The 20,695-nt window shown below is 35.8% G+C and overlaps 1 protein-coding gene across 1 annotated transcript; it reads right to left on the minus strand.

Annotated features, from left to right (window-relative positions):
* Positions 1-18,089: 18,089 nt before the first annotated feature.
* Positions 18,090-18,275, minus strand: LOC122745561 (stress-associated endoplasmic reticulum protein 1-like). The gene has a single exon (XM_043990915.1). It carries the CDS (start codon positions 18,273-18,275, stop codon positions 18,090-18,092), a length of 186 nt encoding a protein of 61 aa, XP_043846850.1.
* Positions 18,276-20,695: the final 2,420 nt, after the last annotated feature.

The raw sequence follows: 20,695 nt of genomic DNA on the forward strand, positions 1-20,695 counted from the left end.
ACAATATGATAGCCCTTTGGTCATAGTTCCAAATTGCTCTCCAGAATGTTTAAGCACTTCACAACACCAACAATGATGCATTAGTGACCCAATTTTTCCACAGACCCTCCAACATTTGTCTTTTTCTTTCTTTGTCATATTAGCCAATCTGATAACTGTGAGGTGGTACCTTAGAATTATTTTAATGTGTTTCTCCAATCAATTTTTTCATATGACTATAGCTTTGATTTATTTGTCTGAAAATTGCCTATAAATATAATTTGACCATTTATCAATTGGGGAATGACTTGTATTCTTATCATTTGATTCAGTTCTCTATGAGAAATGAAGCCTTTATCAGAGATACTTGCTGTAATTTTTTCCCAGTGTTCTGCTTTGCTTCCAATCTTGGCTGCATTGGTATCATTTGAACACAACCTTTTTAATTTAATGTAGTCAAAATTATGCATTTTACATACTGTAATGTTCTCTACATCTTTTTCGGTTACAAATACTTCCTCTTTTTATATATATGACAGATGAAATATTGCATGATTCCTTAATTTGCTTATGATATCACCTTTTATGTTTAAATTGTATATCATGTGAAATTTTTTCTATACTTCATTTCTGCCAAACTTCCTTTCATTTTCCCAACAATTTGTGTCAAATAGTGAGCTCTTAATCCAAAATGCTAGACCTTTAGGTTTATCAATCATTAGATTATTATGGTTATTTACTACTGTGCATTGTGTAGCTAATCTATTCTACTAATCCACCACTCTTTTTCTTAGTCTGAGCCAAATTGTTTTGATGATTGACACTTTGTAATATAGTTAGAGATTCAGTATTGCTAGGCTACATTTCTTCACATTTTTTCATTGATTCCTTTTATATTTGTTCTTCAAAATTAATTTTATTACTATTTCCCAGCCCTGTGAAATATTTTGGTAGTGTATTGGCATGGCATTATATAAGTCATTTAGGTAGAACTATCATTTTTATTATGTTGGGTCAGCCTACCTGTGAGCAAGTAATATTTCCCCAGTGATGTAGATTTGATTTTGTATGAAAAGTGTTTTGTAATTGTGTTAATATAGTGCCTGTGTTTATCTTGGCAGGTAGACTCCCAAGTAATTTATATTATATGCAGTTATTTTAAATTATATTTCTCTTTTGATCTCTTCATATTGGACTTTTTTTGTAATACGTAAAATTATGATAATTTGTTAGTTTATTTTTTATCCTGAAACTTTGCTGAAGTTGCTACTTATTCCAACTAGTTTTTTTTTTTAGTTGATTCCTTAGGATTCTCTAAGTATACCATCATATCATCTGCAAAGAGTTATAATGTTGTTTCATCATTGCCTATTCTAATTCTTTCAATTTCTTTTTCTTGTCTTATTCCTATAGCTAGCATTTCTGGTACAATATTGAATAATAGTGCTGATAATGGGCATCCTTGTCTCACCCCTAATCTTATTAGGAAGGCTTATGGCTTATCCCCATTACAGATAATGCTGGCTGAATGTTTTTAATAAATATTACTTATTTTAAGGAAAGCTCCACAATCAACAAGCATTTAGTAAATGACTACTAAGGTCTCTTCCAGTACTAAATATGACCTATGTGATCCTGTGATGCTGACTAAATGCCCCACTATAACATAATGATGACTGAACTGGAAGAAACTGAAGGCTAATGTTTATTCCAGAACATCACTGACCCAGTAGATCTATGGATTGTCATTCTTTAAAAATCTATCCTGGAATTCCTGCCACACTCAAAACTTATTCTTTGCTAAGGGAGTTGATCCCTTGTGTTGTTGGGTTTTTTTGGTTTGGGTTTTTTTACCTTGTTCTGATACTTCTCAGATTCTACTTTCCTTTATCTACACACCAAACATTCTATTGCTATCTAGAAATCTGCTCTATTGCAGCCACTCTTCATCGCTAGTGGTGGTCAATATCTGTATCCACAAATTTATTTGTATTCCAGCACTTTTCTACTTTTTGATACCCCAAATACCTATGGAGAATTCCAGCACTTTTAACCTCTCCCTGCATCATCTCCTCACATTGCAAGGAGAATAAGGAGAGAAATTTCCCTATACTAAGAAATGCAGTACTTGCTTTTATGTTCTGCCTTCCAGCCCTATCTTGTCTGAATTTTTTGATAGTTGGTTTTGCTGAACATATGGTATGTTGATCACAAGTTCAGAGAGATGACTCAGAAAGTGATAATGATGAGAACTTACAATACAAAATGTAAAATGGATAATTTTGATTATATGTAATTTAAAAGTTTTTGCATCAACAAAACTAATGTAACCAAGATTATAAAAGAAGCAAAAAGCTGGGAAAGAATTTTTGAAACAAGTATCTGATAAAGGCTTCATTTCTCAAATATGTAGAAAACTGAGTCAAATTTATAAAAATACAAGTTGTTCCTCAATTGATAAATGGTCAGAAGATATGAACAGGCAGTTTTCAGACAAAGAAATCAAAGCTATCTATAGACATATGAAAAATTCTCTAGATCACTATTGATCAGATAAAAATTAAAACAACTCTAAGGTATCACTTCAAAACTATCAGAGTGGGAAATATAACAAAAAAGAAAAATATTGGATATTGGAGGGGATGTGGGAAAACTGGGACACTAATTGATGCTGGTAGAGTTGTAAATTGATCTAACCATTCTGGAGAGTCATTTGGAACTATGCTCATAGGTTTATATAACTGTATACACCCTTTGATACAGCAATACAATTTCTAGGTTTATATCCCTAAGACATCCCTCAAAAAGAGAAAAAGGCCTTTTCATACAAAAATATTTATAGCAGCTCTTTTTGTTGTGGCTAAGAATTAGAAATCAAAGGAATACCCATCAATTGAGGAATGACTAAACAAGCTCTGGTATATAATTGTGATGGAATATTATTGTGCTATAAGAAATGACAAGCAGGATGATTTCAGAAAGGCTTGGAAAACTTGTGTGACCTGATGTCTAGTGAAGTGAGCAGAACCAGGAGACATTGTGCATAGAGAAGGTAATATTGTTTGATGAAGAACTGTGAATGACAACTATTTTCAGCAATACCATGATCCAAAACAATCCCAAAAGATTAATGATAAACAATACTATCCACCTCCAAAGGAAGAACTGATGTTGATTGAACACAGACTGAAGCATGCTATTTTTTATTTTCTTTCATTTTTTCTTTTATTCAAGTTTTCTTATACAAAATGACCAATATTGTGATGTTTTTATATAATTGCACGTGTATAACCTATATCTGATTGCTTACAACCTTGGTGGGGGGGACTAAAGGAGGGAAGCAGGGATACAATTTGGGATTCAAAACTTTAAATAAAAATGTTTACTATTTTTTAATTGGGAGCTTATATTTACCTAGCACTCTATAATTACAAAGCATTTTTATAGGCTTGTAAATTTAGAACTGAAAGGGACCTTAGAGGCCAGCTTGCTCAACCCCATCATCATATAGATAAGGAAACTGGGTCTCAGAAAGGTTATAACCTGCTTGGTTTTACACAAACTGTAAGAGTCAAAGGGAAAATTTGAACAGAGGTTTTCTTGAATCCAGGTTGAGCATTCTGCTCCCTAAACTACTTGTCTCTAAATTTTCACATGCCCTATCTCATTTAACTACCACCACCTTGAGAGGTAGCTAGGATGTCTATTATTTTCACTTTCTAGATGAGGAAGCTGAGACTCTCAGATAAATTAAGTAATTTTCCCAAGTTAACAGAAAATGTAACATAAAAATGTTTGAATTCATATTAAACTGAATATTCTAACAAACTATTTCCACTATGGTTCAACCATAGGGCTCTTGGAAAACCAAGCTAATGGATTTTATTTTAATCAATGGAGAGCCTTTACAGGTTTTGTCAGGAGGGGTACATAGGAGGAAGACAGCTGGGTTGCACAGTGAATAAAGCAGTAGCCCTGGAGTCAGGGGGACCTGAGTTCAAATCTCACCTCAGACACCTACTAGCTGTGTGACCCTGGGCAAGTCACTTAACCCCAATTGCCTTAAAACAGCTGGGGCTATTTCCAGTCATCTCGATGTATATCTTGCCACTGGATCCAGATGGCTCAGGAGGAGAGAAGGAGGTTGGTGACCTTGCATAACTTTCCCTCACTTAAATCCAATTCACAAGTTATGACATCATTCTGATGCCATGGTCTTCTTAAAGAATGATGGACAAACAACAACAAAATCAATGTAGGAGTAAATCTAATAGAGGGAAGAATACATCTGATATGACTACCCCATCTACTCCCAAATCCACAAACCTCAGCAATGTATATACTTTTTCTAAGACTCAGAGAAATCACCAGAAAGAGAAACGAACCCATAATCCAATGCTCAAGGGAGGAGAGAAAGAAGGAATAACTAAGTGTTAAGAAGGCAAAGAAATCCAGCAAAGAGGAGTGGAGCCAGAGAAATGGAGCCAAGGACTGTATAGAGCCCTCTACCAACAAAGAAATTCAATTCTTTCATATTTTCAAATAGGAGCAGACTTGTGACTCTGTATTTAGAGGTTATTCTTGCCTGTGGGGAAACAGCTGTTAGTGATAAACATTGAAACTAGTCTGTGGGTATGTGCTGGCCCTAGCAAGGGTAATCAGTTGAGTATATAGCCCATGGACTTGAACTTTAGGGGCTGGCACATGCTTTGGTACAGACAAACCGGCACTTTCACTTTTCTTCCCATTTGCCATCTCTGCCTTTCCTCTGATTATCTTTCCTGCCTAGAATGCACACCATACTCCACTCACAAAATCCCTATTTTCCTTCAAAACTTAGTTTAAGCACCAGCTATATTATTCTTGCAATCTCAAGTGCCCCCCTAACCCTTACTACCTTGCATGTATTCTACATATATTTTATATGCATCTATGTGAACACATTGTCTTCCCTGATAGAATTATGCTCCTTGAGAATAAGAAGTTTTACTTTTGTCTTTATATCCCTATATCCTTGATACTTGGCACAGTTTGGGACACAGAGTAGATGTTTAACAAATACCTAATGATTGCTTGATTGATGAAGTGAACCAGCCCACCCTCTTTGGAATCAGCACCCCCCCCCAATAGATTGAATCATTTTGACTACAAATACCCTAAGTCTCAGACTATCTAAAAAAGCAACATAGGATGTAAAATTCAGCCTGTCCCCACCTGTTCCACCCCTTATAACACCAATGATCTTAAAAGCTTTCTCCAAAGCTATCAATAATCCTAATTCACCCAGTCCTTGTTCCCAGGTTATATAGATGTTTCATGATTTGTTTTACCAGCATTCATTGCAACCTTTGATTTACCTATGCATTCAACTAGTTTTTGTTTTGTTTTGTTGGTGACATTTTCTAAGAAAAGCTACTTGAAAGAATGGGGGTAGTTTTTGAGAAATAATTCACCCTTTTGATTACCCTCTTTAGTTACCTTTTGCATTAATTCTTTATGAAGAGGACAATCTAATGAATTCAGCTTGGTTGCTTAGAGGAACATTTCCCAGGCACTGATACATCGACTGAATTAATTTATTAGAGACAAAGGCTGGGGAATAAGTACCTCAAGTAAATAATTTATGATGTTTGATACAAATCATCAAGATTGTTCTACTTTTTTCTGAAAAACACATAGAATGCTCTTAAGATGACTGAATTATTCTGTGCCTCTCTTCATTATCCACAATTATGTTCTGAGGAGCTGTCTGTGACCAGAATCTAGACCTAGATATTATGCCCTATTCTAAAAAAAATTGTTGAAGTTGTTTTTGGGGGGAGGGGTAGTTCTACAGCATCTTAAGTCTTATCAGATCTTCCCAGAATGTGATATATTGGACTGGAATGAGGCAGAGTGAATTTTTCAGAGTCCTCTAGTACTTGATAATCATCAATCTGGTATCTTTCTGTTCATGACTCCAAAATATATCCTTAAGTTCCATTCTTTTGGGAATTCCTCCACCACTCATTGGGAATTTTAGCATATTGTTTCCTAGGATTCAAATGTTAATGTAACTAATCTGAGTTCCCTCTATTGTCTTTCTGAAAGGGTGAACTTGCCATTGAAAAATGAGCACTTATAATTGCAGACTAAGTTTATGCATGACTCAGTCCAATAATCTTTTCCACTTTAATCCAATATAAGCTTGATCTCCTGCAAAGAGACAGACGTAATTTTCTGTGCTATATTGGCTTTGGCGGGGGGGGGGGGGGGGGGGAATCAATGTGGTTAGATCATTTGTGGGTCTTTTAAAAAAAGATATCTTTGTATTTAAAAAATGAAAATTGTAATGTAAAAGAAGGAAATGGTGTAATTGGTATGTGATGTTATAACTACCTAAAGACAGTTAGACGGCTCAAGTGAATAGAATGCTGGGCTAGGAGTGAGGAAGACCTGGGTTCAAATGCAGGTTGACATTAATAGCTGTGTGACCCTGGAGACAAGTCACTTCATTTCTATTTGCCTCAGTTTCCTCATCTATAAAGTGGGAGAGCAGATGAGGAAACTGAGGCTCAAGAGGCAGGAAGTGACTTGCCCCAGTTCATATAACTAGTGAATAGCAGAGCTGAGCATCAAACCCAGAAGTCCCTCCTATAGCCCAAGTGGAAGAAAACAGATTGAGAGTCCAAGAATAGCACTGGTAACAAGAACATATATCAAGAGTCAAATCTCTATAGAGGATTTCTACAAATACATGGATAAGCATTGCTTAGAATAAGAAGGCATGGTGGGCTATGCTCTGGACCCCTTGGAAACTGTACCCATACAAATGAGATCATGTAACCATCAAAATACAGGGTGAATGGTAATAAAATATTAAATTAGATATAATAATGTGTCCAAATGAATGGTTTGGACAATAATTACTACAGGCAATTGGGATGGGATGAGATCAATGTTGGCTTTTCTTATTTGGGAATAGTTCAAGAGAAAGATCAAAGAAGCAGCCTGCCATAGTAAAAAAGTACACAGAACTTAAATCAGAAGACTTCTGTTTGGCTCTGTTACTCACTAGTCATTTTCCTTGCAGAAATACAATTTCCTTATCTGTAAAATGGTGATAACAGGAAGAACCTTCCTCATAAGCTTATGAGACCCTGAGATAATAGATGTAAAAATATCATAACTGTAGAGCCCTATATGAACTTGATATTTCAGTCAGTCAATAAGCATTCATTAAGCACCTACTATGTTCCATGAACAGTGCTAAGCACTATGGCTCTCTTTAATATTGGGGTAGATACTCCTCTTTGGGGTACTGGTTGTGCTACCTTCTAAACTTAAAGAAGACTACCTACCACTAACAACCCCTTCAGTGCTACCCTGAAGCTATGTGTGTGTGTGTGTGTGTATATATAATATACAACACACACACACACACACACACACACATATATATATATATATATATATATATAAAATGCAGTTGCTGAGGAAGTCAAAGAATGGCACCAAGCTTGTGTTTCCAGGGATACATGGATAGAGAGTCTAGACCCATGATTTTAATTTTATAGGGAACTCAGATGAGAGAAGACTTCCTCCATCAAAGCAGGTCAGAATGATCTTTGCCATTCCTGGTCTTAGAGAGTTACCTGCAATTTCATCTGTGTGGCCAATCCCTTCAGTAGTATAGGAGACATATTATTTCATATCTTTATGATAGCTTCATGAATGTCTGTGGATAAAAGCATTCAACATCTTATGCCCAGCTCTTTTTTTGATGAGCCTCCCCAAATTCATCCAGGATGGCTCATGGATAACAGATATACAGTTCATTGCTTGGCCTCTAAAATTTGGTATTATGTGCCAAAGCTTGTTTTCTATTGTTATAGTTTTCAAGAATACATGGTGTGGTGGCACACTGCTATAATCCCTGTTGCTGGAAAGTCTCAAATTGGTGGATCAATTGATTCAGGGTTTCTGAGTTAAAGCTGGGCTAAAATCAGATTGGGTGTCAACACTATATCCAGCATCAATAGAGTCACCACCTAGGATTAGGGGATCACTGGATTGCCTGAGGAGGAGTGAACTATCCCAGAACAAACAGAGCAGATAAAAGCTTCTGTGCAGATTATTGTAAGGTGGAGGCAACCCAACTGAACATTCTCAAAATTCCCCTTCAAAGAACCTTAAAATAATGCCTCAAACCAAATTTTGGAGTGGCAAAGCCAACAAAAGGTTAGGATGAGACATTTTTCCTGCATAAGGAAATTTAAGAGGTTAGCAATAGAAATCTATGATACCAGGTTGAAGGTCTATCCAGAACGAACAAACACACTATGATAGTAGTGGTTGTAGTAGTAGCAGCAACAGCTTCCAGGGCTCTCAACCAAGAGGTGGTAAAGGGGTGTGTTTTTTAAAATTATTTGTTGTTAAACTGTACTTTCAGGGGAAGCTGGGTGGTGCAGTGGATAGAGCACCGGCCCTGGAGTCAGGAGTATCTGAGTTCAAATCCGGCCTCAGACACTTAACACTTACTAGCTGTGTGACCCTGGGAAAGTCACTTAACCCCAATTGCCTCACTAAAAAAAAAAAAAGACAAAACAAACAAACAAAAAAAAACCCCTGTGCTTTCTAAAATTGTTGCTACTCATACATTAATGGTTATTGCACCCATTTTGGAGTAAACACTTGTTATTAATTAATATAATATAAACCAGTAAAGCATTAACCATGTGTCAGGTAGCACAGGTAGGAGAAGAGTCCCAGACCCATTTTGTCTCTAAGAGAGAAAACACATGGTTCTGAGGCCTAAGAGGAACAGTGCACACCAAGTGAAGACTTTTTATCCTCTTTTGATAGAGATGGGTCATTATAAATTGATGAAAGCTAATTGGTTAGCATCATTCAATCCCATTGGTTAACATAACCTGAGGATGGTCCAAATTAAAATGAGCTTTATGATAATGCCAGGGAAAACTGTGCAAAAGACTAAAGGACAAAGGGCAAAGCCTATGTGTGATATATGCCCATCAGCTTAATTTAGATAGACAAAAGAATTAATCTGCATCTCTATTGTACCCTTAGGCTAGTCACAAACATGATTTGAACTTCCTGGACTTTCTGGAGTAAGGGGAGGGGGGCAGAAAGTAACTAAGAAAGAAGGGGAGATCACTGGGTCCTCCAAGATACAGATTATTAATAATTATTTTTTCACAGGGGTCAAAAAACACAGAAAAAAATTACAGAGAACCCTTTGCTGGCACTATGTACATCTGGGGCTGATTGGCAATACTATTATCCATACACAGTTGTGGGTCACAGTTCCAGGGTGGAAAGAAATGCTGGTGGTTGGTCACAAGGGAGTAGGGACTCTAGTCACAATTCCAAGAAAAAGAGATCATTAATATTTATGGCTGTAGGGAACCAAAAGCACTTCCTGGTTAAATACCAGAGTGAAGACCAGGAGTGCAGTAACCCTACTTCTTCCAGGATCAGGACATGTTGCAAGCACCAAAATCTTGCAGACCCCCATAACTACTTCTGAAAACAGCAGGACAAAAAAAAAATAGCCTGAAATTTGGGACAGTGCCTCCACTCACCAGATGAGCTGAGCCCACTTCAACATAATGTTCAAAATCAAGAATAAATCAGAAAAATGAGAAAACAACAATAATATTTTTGACCATAAAAAAGCTGCTTTAGTGGTAGGGAAGACCAAGACATAAATTCAGAAGAAAACAACAATTTGAATATAGCTACAAACAATGCCTCAAAGGAAAATGCTAATAGTCCAACAATAATTCCCCAAAGAGTTAAAGAAAGAGATGAGTGGTAGGGGAAAAATTCGGGAAAAATGAGAGTGAAACAAAACTATGAAAAGATAATTAGCTGCTTGGTAAAAAGGATGCAAAAATTCACTGAAGAAAAGAACTCCTTAAAAAACAAAATTGGGCAAGTAAAAGCTAATGACTCGAAGAGATGTCAAAAAGCTGAAACAAGGTCAAAAGAATGACAAAAAAGAAGAAAATGTGAAAAATTTTATCAGAAAAACCACTGACCTGAAAAATACATAAAGGAGATGTAATTTAAGAATTACTGGACTACCTGAAAGCTATGATTTTTTTTAAAAAAGTCTAAATATCATCTTTCAAGAAATTATAAAGGAAAACTGCACAGATATCTTAGATCAAGGGGGTGAGATAGAAATTTAAAGAAGGGGCAGCTAAATGGTGCAGTGGATAAAGCAGCAGACCTGGATTATTCAGGAGGACCTGAGTTCAAATCCTACCTCAGAAACTTGATACTTACTAGCTGTGTGACCCTGGGCAAGTCATTTAATCTTCATTGCCCAACAAAAACAAAACAAAACAAAACGAAAGGAAAAAAAGGGTCAAAACTTGAAGTCAATTATCCCCTCCAACATGAAAAAATACATATACTAATGAACTATGAGTAGAATAGTGAACTGATACAACTATTCTGGAGAATAATTTGGAACTAGCCCCAAAGGGCTATAACACTCTCTTAACCCAATAATACCACTAATAGGTCTGTATCCCAAAGAAATCAAAGAAAAAGGAAAAGGACATCTATGTACAAAAATATTTAAAGGAGCTTTTTTGTGTTGTCAAAGAATTGAAAATTGAGTGCTCATCAGTTGGGGAATAACTGAGCAAGTTGTGACATATGATTGTGATAGAGTACTTTTGTGCTTTAGGAAATGATGAGGGGGTTGGTTACAGAAAAACATGGCAAAACCTATATGAATTGATGCAAATTGAAGTGAAAAGAAATAGAAGATCATTGTGCATAATAACTGCAATATTGTAATGATGATCAATTGTGAAAAACTTTGCTACTCTGATCAATACCTTAATCCAAGACAGTTCCAAAGGACTCACAATGGGGAAAAAAATGCCATCCAGAGAGAGAACTGATGAATTCTAAGTGCAAATTAAAGTATAATTTTATCACTTTATTTTTCTTGCTTTTAAAAAAATGAAGCTAATATGAAAATATGTTTTACAAGATTTCACATGTATAATTAATACACTACTTGCTTTCTCAGTGATGGTAGAGGGGATGAGAGGGAGGAAGAGATTTGGAACTTAAAAAAGAATTAAAGAATGTTAAAAATAAATAAATAATTGTTTTGAAAAAGGGGAAAAATAGCATGAGAGAAGCAATATCCTACTGTATTCTACCCTGCTCAACCTACATCTGAACCATTGTGTTGAATTCTAGGGACACATTTTAAGTGGGACATGAATAAATACACTCACATCCAGAGTAACTGGATATATTTAGCATAGAAAAGAGAAAACTTGTGAAGGAAACATCATTGTCTGTAAATTGTTAAAAGATTTTTGACCACGAGAAGTGAGCATTATAGAGTTAGCTTAAGCCAAAAGAAAAGATCTAAAAATGAGTAGAAGTTATAGGGATATAGATCTCAATTCAACAAAAGTAAGAACTCCCTAATATTTAGAGCTGTACAAAAATTTACCAGACTTATTTAGGAGTAATAAGAACTCCATCACTGCTGTTCCTCAGAAGTCAAATGGCTACTCGTCAGTGACATTATTAATAAGATCTATGCTTTGGATAGGATTTGGACTAGATGACCTTTAAAGTCTTTTTTAACTCTAAGATTCTATGATTATATGAAATGATTTATCTATCACCTTTAATGTCTATCCATAGAAAGATCCCTTAGATATCAAGTGTTTGAGTAAAGAGCCACAAAATAGAATTCCTGATGCTTATAGGGGGCCTTATATTTTCAAACTACTTTTGTATCTATTAATATGCAAAGCAACTCTCTGAGGCAGTGTGTTATCATCCTTATTTAACAGATGATACTGAGGTCAGGAAGGCTTATGTGATTTGTGTCACAGAGTAAAGCAGGGGCAAGAGAAGAAACTGAATCCCAATCTAGCATTCTTTTCACTATATTACACAGATTATCCTCAAAACTCAACCCCTTTTCACCTCACACCTTTCACCAACACACATTTTTAGTCTTGACTACTTATGGTTACAAGAGGGAAAGCAGGTGCCTCTCTTTGTCTACCCAAAGTCATCAAACCATTTTTTAAAAAAGAAAATTGGGAAAGTTGATAGACAAGAGTGCCCTCTTTGGCCATTATGAGTGGTTACTCTTGCATTTATAGCTGGGTCCAGGATTCATATTCCAATGACTATTAGCTATGTTAGACTAAATGTTCCCTGGCACTTGCTAATGGAGGACATTTTTCCAAATTCTTGACCTTGGATATGCTATAATGCTTGACTGGTATTTTGATGTTTTCATGTCTTCATCGATTAATTCCATTGAAGCTTCTCTCCTTGAAACTGTTGTTCCAATTTTCCGCAGTCTTTCCCAGAGAGCAATTTACTCATTGAAGGATTAGGGCAATTCATTCTGCTATCAGTGATAAAATTATGCTGCATTTTTCTTCTTCAAAACTAAGAGGACTTATATTTTTCTGCTCTACTCGCATACCATTCTGACAACTCAATTAAATTGAACTTAATGTAATTCATAGAACCATGGAAGAATCTTAGGGCTGGACAGAACTTTGTTTCACAAGTATTTATTGGCATCTCTATGCCTAATAAGGGCATGACACCTTCTTTAAGATTCTATCTTTCCTTGGCTTCTAAGACATAGTACTTTCAACATTTCCTCCTCCCTCTCTGAAAACTAAATTTCTGTCCCCTCTTCTTTTACATGGTATGGTGTTACTAGGAGCTCCATGTTTAGTCTGCTGCTTTCTCTCTGCCTTCCTTTCTTTGGAAAACTGGCCTCCATTACAGTCTCAGTTGGTGTCTCTGAGAACTCCTGAGTCACCTTTCCAGTCTCAAATTATCACCTGAACTTTAATTCTTTGTCTGAAGTTATCAGTACAAAATCTCCACTTGGATGTTTTGACATTTTCAAATCTAGTCATCACTTTCTCTCTGAAACTAATTTTCCTCATTCCTATTCCACTTTATCTATTAATGACACTTATTATGCTCTATTTATTTTATTGACCTATTTTTATGGAATTACTTCTGTCTCTAAAGGGCACCACTATTGACACTTGGGTTTTAAATATCTGAATCATCTTTGACTCTTCCCTTTATGTCCCATTCATGTTTCTCTAAAAATGTTTCTTAAATTTAATTTCCACTGCTACCATTCTAATTCAGTCCTCCACAAAATTCTGCCTAGGTTATTTCAACAAAACCTTAACTGTTCCTTGCATCTACTCTTTCTGTACTCTACACTTACTGATGATCATTTCCTATGATTGACTCTTTTCCCCAACTGAGATTATGAGCTTTTTGGAAGATGAAACATATCTTACCTAGATTCTCAATAAATGCATATAGGATGAATGACATCTAGTGATATTTTAGGATCCCTAAAAACCACAATAGGCTAATAATAATCTCTCAAAATTTAGTAAATGGTCTTAAATCAAGCAAGAAGCATTTATTAAATACCTATTAAGTATTAAATAAATGAACAGTAAATAGTGTCTGCGGTCAAAAAATTACTCTATAACTAACTTGGAAGATGAGGAGGAGGAGGAGAAGGAGGAGGAAGAGAAGGAGAAGGAGAAGGAGAATAAGAAGAAGAAGAAGAAGAAGAAGAAGAAGAAGAAGAAGAAGAAGAAGAAAAGAAGAAGACAGTAACAACTCACACTTATGTGCTGCTGTAAGGTTTGCAAAACATTTTACAAATATTTATTTTCACAAAAAACATGGGAGGTGTCATTTTTATCCCCATTTTATGAGGCAAACAGAGGTCAAGTGACTTATCCAGAGTTACACAACTAGTAAGTATCTGAGGTCCATTTTGTACTAAGGTTTTCCTGACTCCAGGCCTAGTTCATTATCCATCACACTACCTAGCTACATGTCCAGACTGGACAACAGATATGATGGGGCCAGTAGGATGCAAGCCCCTCGAGGAAAAGGGCTGCTTCATTTTTTAGCTCAAAGCCTGGAACATGGCAGGTTCTCAATAAATGCTTGTTGGTTAGAAATTTAAACACCTGGAAAAGTGTGTCTTTTACTAGCATGACCTTTGAAAAATTAGGGTCAACTCCTCACAATAATAAAGCCTCAGAATAGGATTTTTGAAAGAATAAGAATAAAACCAATGAAGTATATCTAGAAGTGATTTTTTTTACTTTTTTTGTTTTTATAATTCTACTTCCTTATTAAATTTTTCATCTTGTTTCTTCCACTCCTGAAAAATCCTTTTCTTTTGTTAATCAATCTATCCATAAGATTTTTTCAAATACCTACTCTGAGTTCTTCCATATGTTGGACACCATGAAAACATATGTTTGCCCTTAAAAAACTTACAATCTAATTGGGAAGATAAGATTGATACACTGAAAGCAAACAGTGAGCATATAGGATGCCCCATTAATAAGTGCCAAAATACATTCAGGAGGAATCAGTGGATTGGGAAATTGAATCATGGCTCTTCCACTTATGTCTCTGTCACTTTTATCCTTGCCCTCCCTCTCTTACATTTCTTTTTTAATTTAGCATTTATTTATAATATTTTTATTTTAATTGTTTTTTGGGTTATTTTTGCTGGGCAATTCTGATTTCTAATCCATTCTGCTATTTGTTTATGTTTTTATGTGTGAATTCATTCAATTTGTATTCACAGTTATGAATGATTATTAACTATATAATTCCTTGCTTCATATTATCTTATTTATCCCCTTTTCTCTCTTTTTACCCTGTTCCTTCTCAAGAGTCCATTTTGCTTCTGACCATTGACTCCTTAAATCCACCCTCTTTCTCTTATCCTCTCTCCCTTCCTACTTCCCTGTTGAATAAGACAGACTTCTATACCTGAGTATGCATCTTTTCTTCCCTCTTTGAACAATTTCCAATGAGAATGAGGTTCAAGTATTGCCCATCCACCCCCTTTTCCCCTCCCCTGTAAAAGCTCTTTTTGAATGCCTCTTTTTTGTTAGATATTTTTCCCCAATCTTCCGTTAACTTTCCTTCTTTCTCACCCCTTATTTTTTTGAGGTCATCCCAAGAATCTACTCATACCCATACTCTCTGTCTATATAGACACCTTCAAACTCACCTAGTAATGATACAGTTCTTAAGAGTTACATGTATAATCTTCCCATGTAGGAATGTAAGCCATTTAACCCTTTGAGTCCTTTATGATTTCTCTTTCATGTTTACTTTTTAATGGCTTGAGTCTTGTGTTCAAAAGTGAAATTTTCTATTCAACTCTGGTCTTTTAATCAGGAATACTTGAAAGTCCTCTATTTCATTAAATATTCATTTTTCTCCCTGAAGGATTATATTCTGTTTTTTCTGAGTAGGTTATTCTTGGTTGTAATCCTAGCTATTTTGCCTTCCAGAATATCATATTCCAAGCACTTTGTTCCTTTATCATGGAAACTGCTAAATCTTGTGTTATCCTGACTGTGGTTCCATAATATTTGGATTGATTTTCTGATTGCTTGAGATATTTTCTCTTTGAACTGGGAGTGCTGGAATTTGGCTATAAAATTTCTGGGAGCTTTCATTTTGGGATCTCGTTCAGAAGGTGATCAGTGGATTATTTCCATTTATATCTTACCTCTAGATCTAAGATATCAGAGCAGTTTTCCTTTATAATTTTGTTTTTAAATAATGACTAGGTTCTTTCTTTTTGCACTCTCCATAAATAAAGTCAATAAACCTTTATTTATGATTATTTATGTTCCAATACAGAAAATTGTCACACCATGAAAGAAAGAAAAAAAGGGAAAGAAAGAAAGAGGAAAAGAAAAAGAAAACACAAACAAGAAAAATAAAGACAGTTTTTAAAAGTATGTTTTGATGATATACATTTAGACTCCATCAGTTCTTTTTCTGGAGGTGAATAACGTTCCACATCATAAGTCCTTTGGAATTGTCTTGGATTATTGTATTGCTGAGAAGAGCTAAGTCATTCACAGGTTATTATCAATACAATATTCTTATTGAGTATTGTGTTCTCTTGGTTCTGCTCATAACATTTTGCATCAGTTTATATAAGGCTTTGCAGGTTTTTCTGAGAACATCCTGATAGTTATTTCTTAGAACACAATAGTATTCCATCACAATCATATAACACAACTTTTTCAATCATTGCCCAATTGATGACCTTAATTTCTAATTCTTTACTACCACAAAGAGCTGCTATAAATACTTTTGTACATATGGGTCCTTTACCTATTTTTTTTTGTTTTTTTTTTTTAATTCTTTGAGAAATAGACCTAGGAGTAATATTAGTGGCTCAAGAGGTATGTACAGTTTTGTAGTCTTTGGGGAATAGTTCCAAATTGTTATCCAGAATGATTAGATCAGTTTACAACAACAGTTCTTTAGTATCCCAATTATTCCATTTCCCAACATATGTCATTTTCCTCTTCTGTCGTAGTAGCCAAACTGATAAGTATGGGGCTGTGGCTCTGATAAGTTTTAATTTGCCTTTCTTTAATCAATAGTCATTTAGAGTACTTTTTCATATGAAAATAGATATGTTTGATTACTTCATTTAAAAATGCCTGTTTATATCCTTTGACTTTATCAATTAGAGAATAACTTGTAAAAGGAAAATAATAAATGTTGGAGAAGCTGTGGAAAAATTTGAACACTAATGCATTGTTGGTGGAGCTGTGACTTGATCCAACCATTCTGGAGAGCAACTTGGAACTATGCCCAAAGGGCTATAGGACTGTTCATACCCTTTGATCCAGTGGTACAACTGCTAGGTCTGTATCCCAAAGAGTTCATAGAAAAGGGAAAAGGACCCACATGTACAAAATTATTTATAACAGCTCTCTTTGTGTTGGCAAAGAATTGGAAATCAAGGGAATGCTCATCAATAGAGGAATGGCTAAACAAGTTGTGGTATATGAATGTAATGGGATACTATTGTTCAAGAAACTTACACTATTGTGTAAGAAATGATGAACAGGAGGAGTTCAGAGAAACCTGTAAGGATTTACATGAACTGATGCTGACTGAGAGAAGCAGAACCAGGAAAACTTTGTATACAGTAACAGCAACATTGTGTGATGAACAATGGTGATAGACTTGGCTCTTCTCGGCAGTGCAACAATCCAAAACAGTTTCAAAGAACTCATGATAGTAAATCTTCTCAACATCCAGAAAAAAGAACTGTGGATTATGAACACAGATTGAACCATACTGTTTCCACTTTTGGACTGTGGTTTTTTTTTTTCTTTCTTTTTGAGGTTTTTCCCTTGTGTCTTATTCTTCTTTCACAAGATGACTAATGTAGAAATATGTTTAATGTGATTGTACATATACAAACTATATCAGACTGCTTTCTGTCTTGGGGAGGAGGAAGGGAAGGGAAGGTGAGAAAAAATCGGGAACTAAAAATTCTGTGAAAACAAATGTTGAAAACTATCCTTATATGTAACTGGAAAAATAAAAAAATACTTCTTAAAAAAGAGAGAATAACTTGTATTCTTACAAATTTGACTCAGTTCTCTCTATATATGAGAAATGAGATAAATTTCAAAGAAACTTGTTGTAAAAATATTTTCAGTTGTAATTACTGTGTATTTCCCTCTGTCCTAATTTCCCATTTATTCTTCTCTCTTTTCACCCTGTTCATCTTTAAAAGTATTTTGTTTGTGACTGCTGCCTCCCCTTATCTATCCTCCCTTCTATAAGCTCTTTCTCTTCTCTTATCACCCTTTCTTCTTTTATTGCCCTTCCCTTTCCTGTATGGTAAGATAAATTTGTATATCCAATTGAGGGTATATATTATTCCCTCTTTGAGCCAATTCTTATTAGAATAAGGTTCAGGTTCTTTCCCATTCCCTCATCTTTCTCTTACTTTACCTCTTTCTTCCACATTTTTTTTTGATTGATTGACAATCAAATTTTATTGCTTTATTCATGTGGTGCTTTTCAAGGCACTGTGGTATAAACTAGAAAACTTAGAATGACTTGTGAAGAAACCTTGGAATAACACATGAAGGATGACATGAAGAGTCATTCTGAGGCGGGATGCTTTACTGAATTGCTTTTTTTTTTTTTTAAATAATTCAGAGGAGAATGAAAACATTTTAAGGTTAGTCACTTCACATGCCTGTCCTGATACTCTGAATATTCTGGAAAATTGCCGAGCCACAAACCACAAAAATGAAGACCCCTACTGATGCCTTCTCCTCTGGGGTGTTCCTAGATGTCTTGGCGATGTTGCCGTGCTGGGTGATGTTCTTGCTGTGCTTCTCATTGGCCATAGGGATCCACTGCTTTGTGACCATCTTGGCTCACTGGGCCCACCCACAGGCGGTGCCTCCCCCACCATCACCACACAGCCATGCTCACCAGACAGTGCCCTGGGCGCCTTCCTTTTACCTTCTACCAATGTATTCCTCTTTGTCACCCTTAATTTTAATTTCTAAATATCATCCTATCATATTCAACTCACACTGGTTTCCTCTCTCTATGTATACTCTTTCTAAATTTCCTAATAATGAGGAAGTTGTTAGGAGTTACACGTATCTTCTTTCCCTTTAGGAATATAAACAGTTTAACCTTTTAAATCACTTATGATTTCTCTTTCCTATTTACCCTGTTATTCTTCTCTTGAGTCCTGTATTTGAAGATCTAGTTTCCCATTCAGCTCTGGTCTTTTCACTAGGAATTCTTGAAAGTCCCCTATTTCATTAAATTTCCATTTTTTGCCTTACAATTTTATTCAGTTTTTCTGGTAGGTGATATTTTTTGTAATCTTAGCTGCTTTAATATTATATTCCAATCCTTTAATGTAGAATCTGCTAAATCTTGTGTGATCCTGACTATGGCTCCATGATATTTGAATTATTACTTTCTGGTGGCTTATAACATTTTCTCTTTGACCTGGGAGTCCTAGAATTTACCTATATTGTTCCTGGGAGTTTTCATTTTGGGATATCTTTCTGGAATTGATCAGGGATTCTTTTAATTTCTATTTTGCCCCCTGAACCTAAGATATCAGGCAGTTTTCTTTGATAATGCCTTGAAAGATAATGTGCAAGCTCTTTTTTTTTAATCATGGCTTTAAGGGAGCCAATAATTCTTAAATGACCTTTTGTTTTTCCAATGAGATATTTCAAATTTTCTTCTATTTTTCTTCTTTTGATTTTTTTAATTGTTTCTTGATGTTTCATAAAGCAATTTGCTTTCATTTGCCCAATTCTAATTTGTGACAAATTATTTTCTTCAATAAGCTTTTTTTTTTTTTTTTTTGGCGGGGCAATGGGGGTTAAGTGACTTGCCCAGGGTCACACAGCTAGTAAGTGTCAAGTGTCTGAGGCCAGATTTGAACTCAGGTACTCCTGAATCCAGGGCTGGTGCTTTATCCACTGCACCACCTAGCCACCCCCTAGCTGCTCCTTTCAATAAGCTTTTGCACCTCCTTTTCCATGCCAATTCTACTTTACATGGAGTTGTTTTCCTCAGTGAATTTTTATGTCTTTTTTAATAGTTTTTCAAAGTCTGCTTTTCAAGGCATTCTTCTTTTCAAGGGATTTTTGTGCTTCTTTTATCATTTGGATTATTCTGGTTTTTTAAGGTCTTTTTTTAAAGTATTTTTTGTTTTCTTTACTAAGGTTTTGACTCTTTTAAAGTGATTTTCCTGCATCACTCTCATTTCTTTCCCTACTTTTTTCTCTACCTGTCTTACTTGATTTTTAAAATCCCGTTGGTACTCTTCCAGCAATTCTTTTTAGGCTGGAGGCCAATTTGCTTTCTCTTCGAGGTGAGAATTCCAGTCTCAAGAGGAAGTCCTAAAGATGCGCAGACTTGGGAGATGGAGGCCAGTGGCACTAGATCATAGAGCACAGTTATCCCTTCCACATCACGGCTTTTTGGATATAGCAGTTTTGACTTTGTTGTCTTCTGAGTTTGTGTTTTGACCTTGCCTGTCACCATAGTAACTTTCTATTATCATGTTATTTTGTTATTTTTGTTTGCTTGTTTTTACAATCTATTTCTTGATTTTAACATTATGTTAAAATCTGGCTCTGCTCACAGGGTGTAGGGGGCACCATCCCAAGGAGAGGTATGTTTACTACTCTCCTAGTCTTTGAGTAAATAAAATCTCTCTTTTCCTCCCTGGAACCATGACCAGATTCTCTGCTCCCCTGAAGTCACTCATTTTAGTGTGCTTGTGATCCTCTTTGCCCTGGGACTGTGACCAGGCTCATGCTCCCTTATAGCCAACCAGAAGCACTCCTAACCAATCACAAGTGCTTCACTCCACCTGAAACTGAAGCATAGAACTGAAACCCAGAATTGCTCATGGGCAATACAGTTACCAAACAGCACAAGGCCTCATATGCAGTGCCAGCAAAGGGTCACCTGTAATCTCTTTTTGACCCATTATCCAACTGCTTACTCTTCCTTGGCTGTGAGCTCCTGACATTGCTCCTGATATGGCTGCCTCCAAAGCCCATCACTGGTTCTGCTATAACATGTGCTCCCAGCCAGCACTGCCCTGGTGTCAGAGACCTCTCCTGTCTTAGGCTGAAAAAAAATGTCTTACCCCAACCTTTTATTGGCTCTACCACTACAGAATTATATTTGAGATATTATTTTAACATTCTTGGGAGGTTTGGAGGGGATTGGGAGAGTTTGTCTGGGTTACTGCCTCTACTCCACCATCCTGGCTCCCACTTTTCTACATTCTTAAAAATATCCA

The sequence above is a fragment of the Dromiciops gliroides genome, chromosome 3, assembly GCF_019393635.1.
Source record: "Dromiciops gliroides isolate mDroGli1 chromosome 3, mDroGli1.pri, whole genome shotgun sequence".
NCBI classification, from domain to species: domain Eukaryota; kingdom Metazoa; phylum Chordata; class Mammalia; order Microbiotheria; family Microbiotheriidae; genus Dromiciops; species Dromiciops gliroides.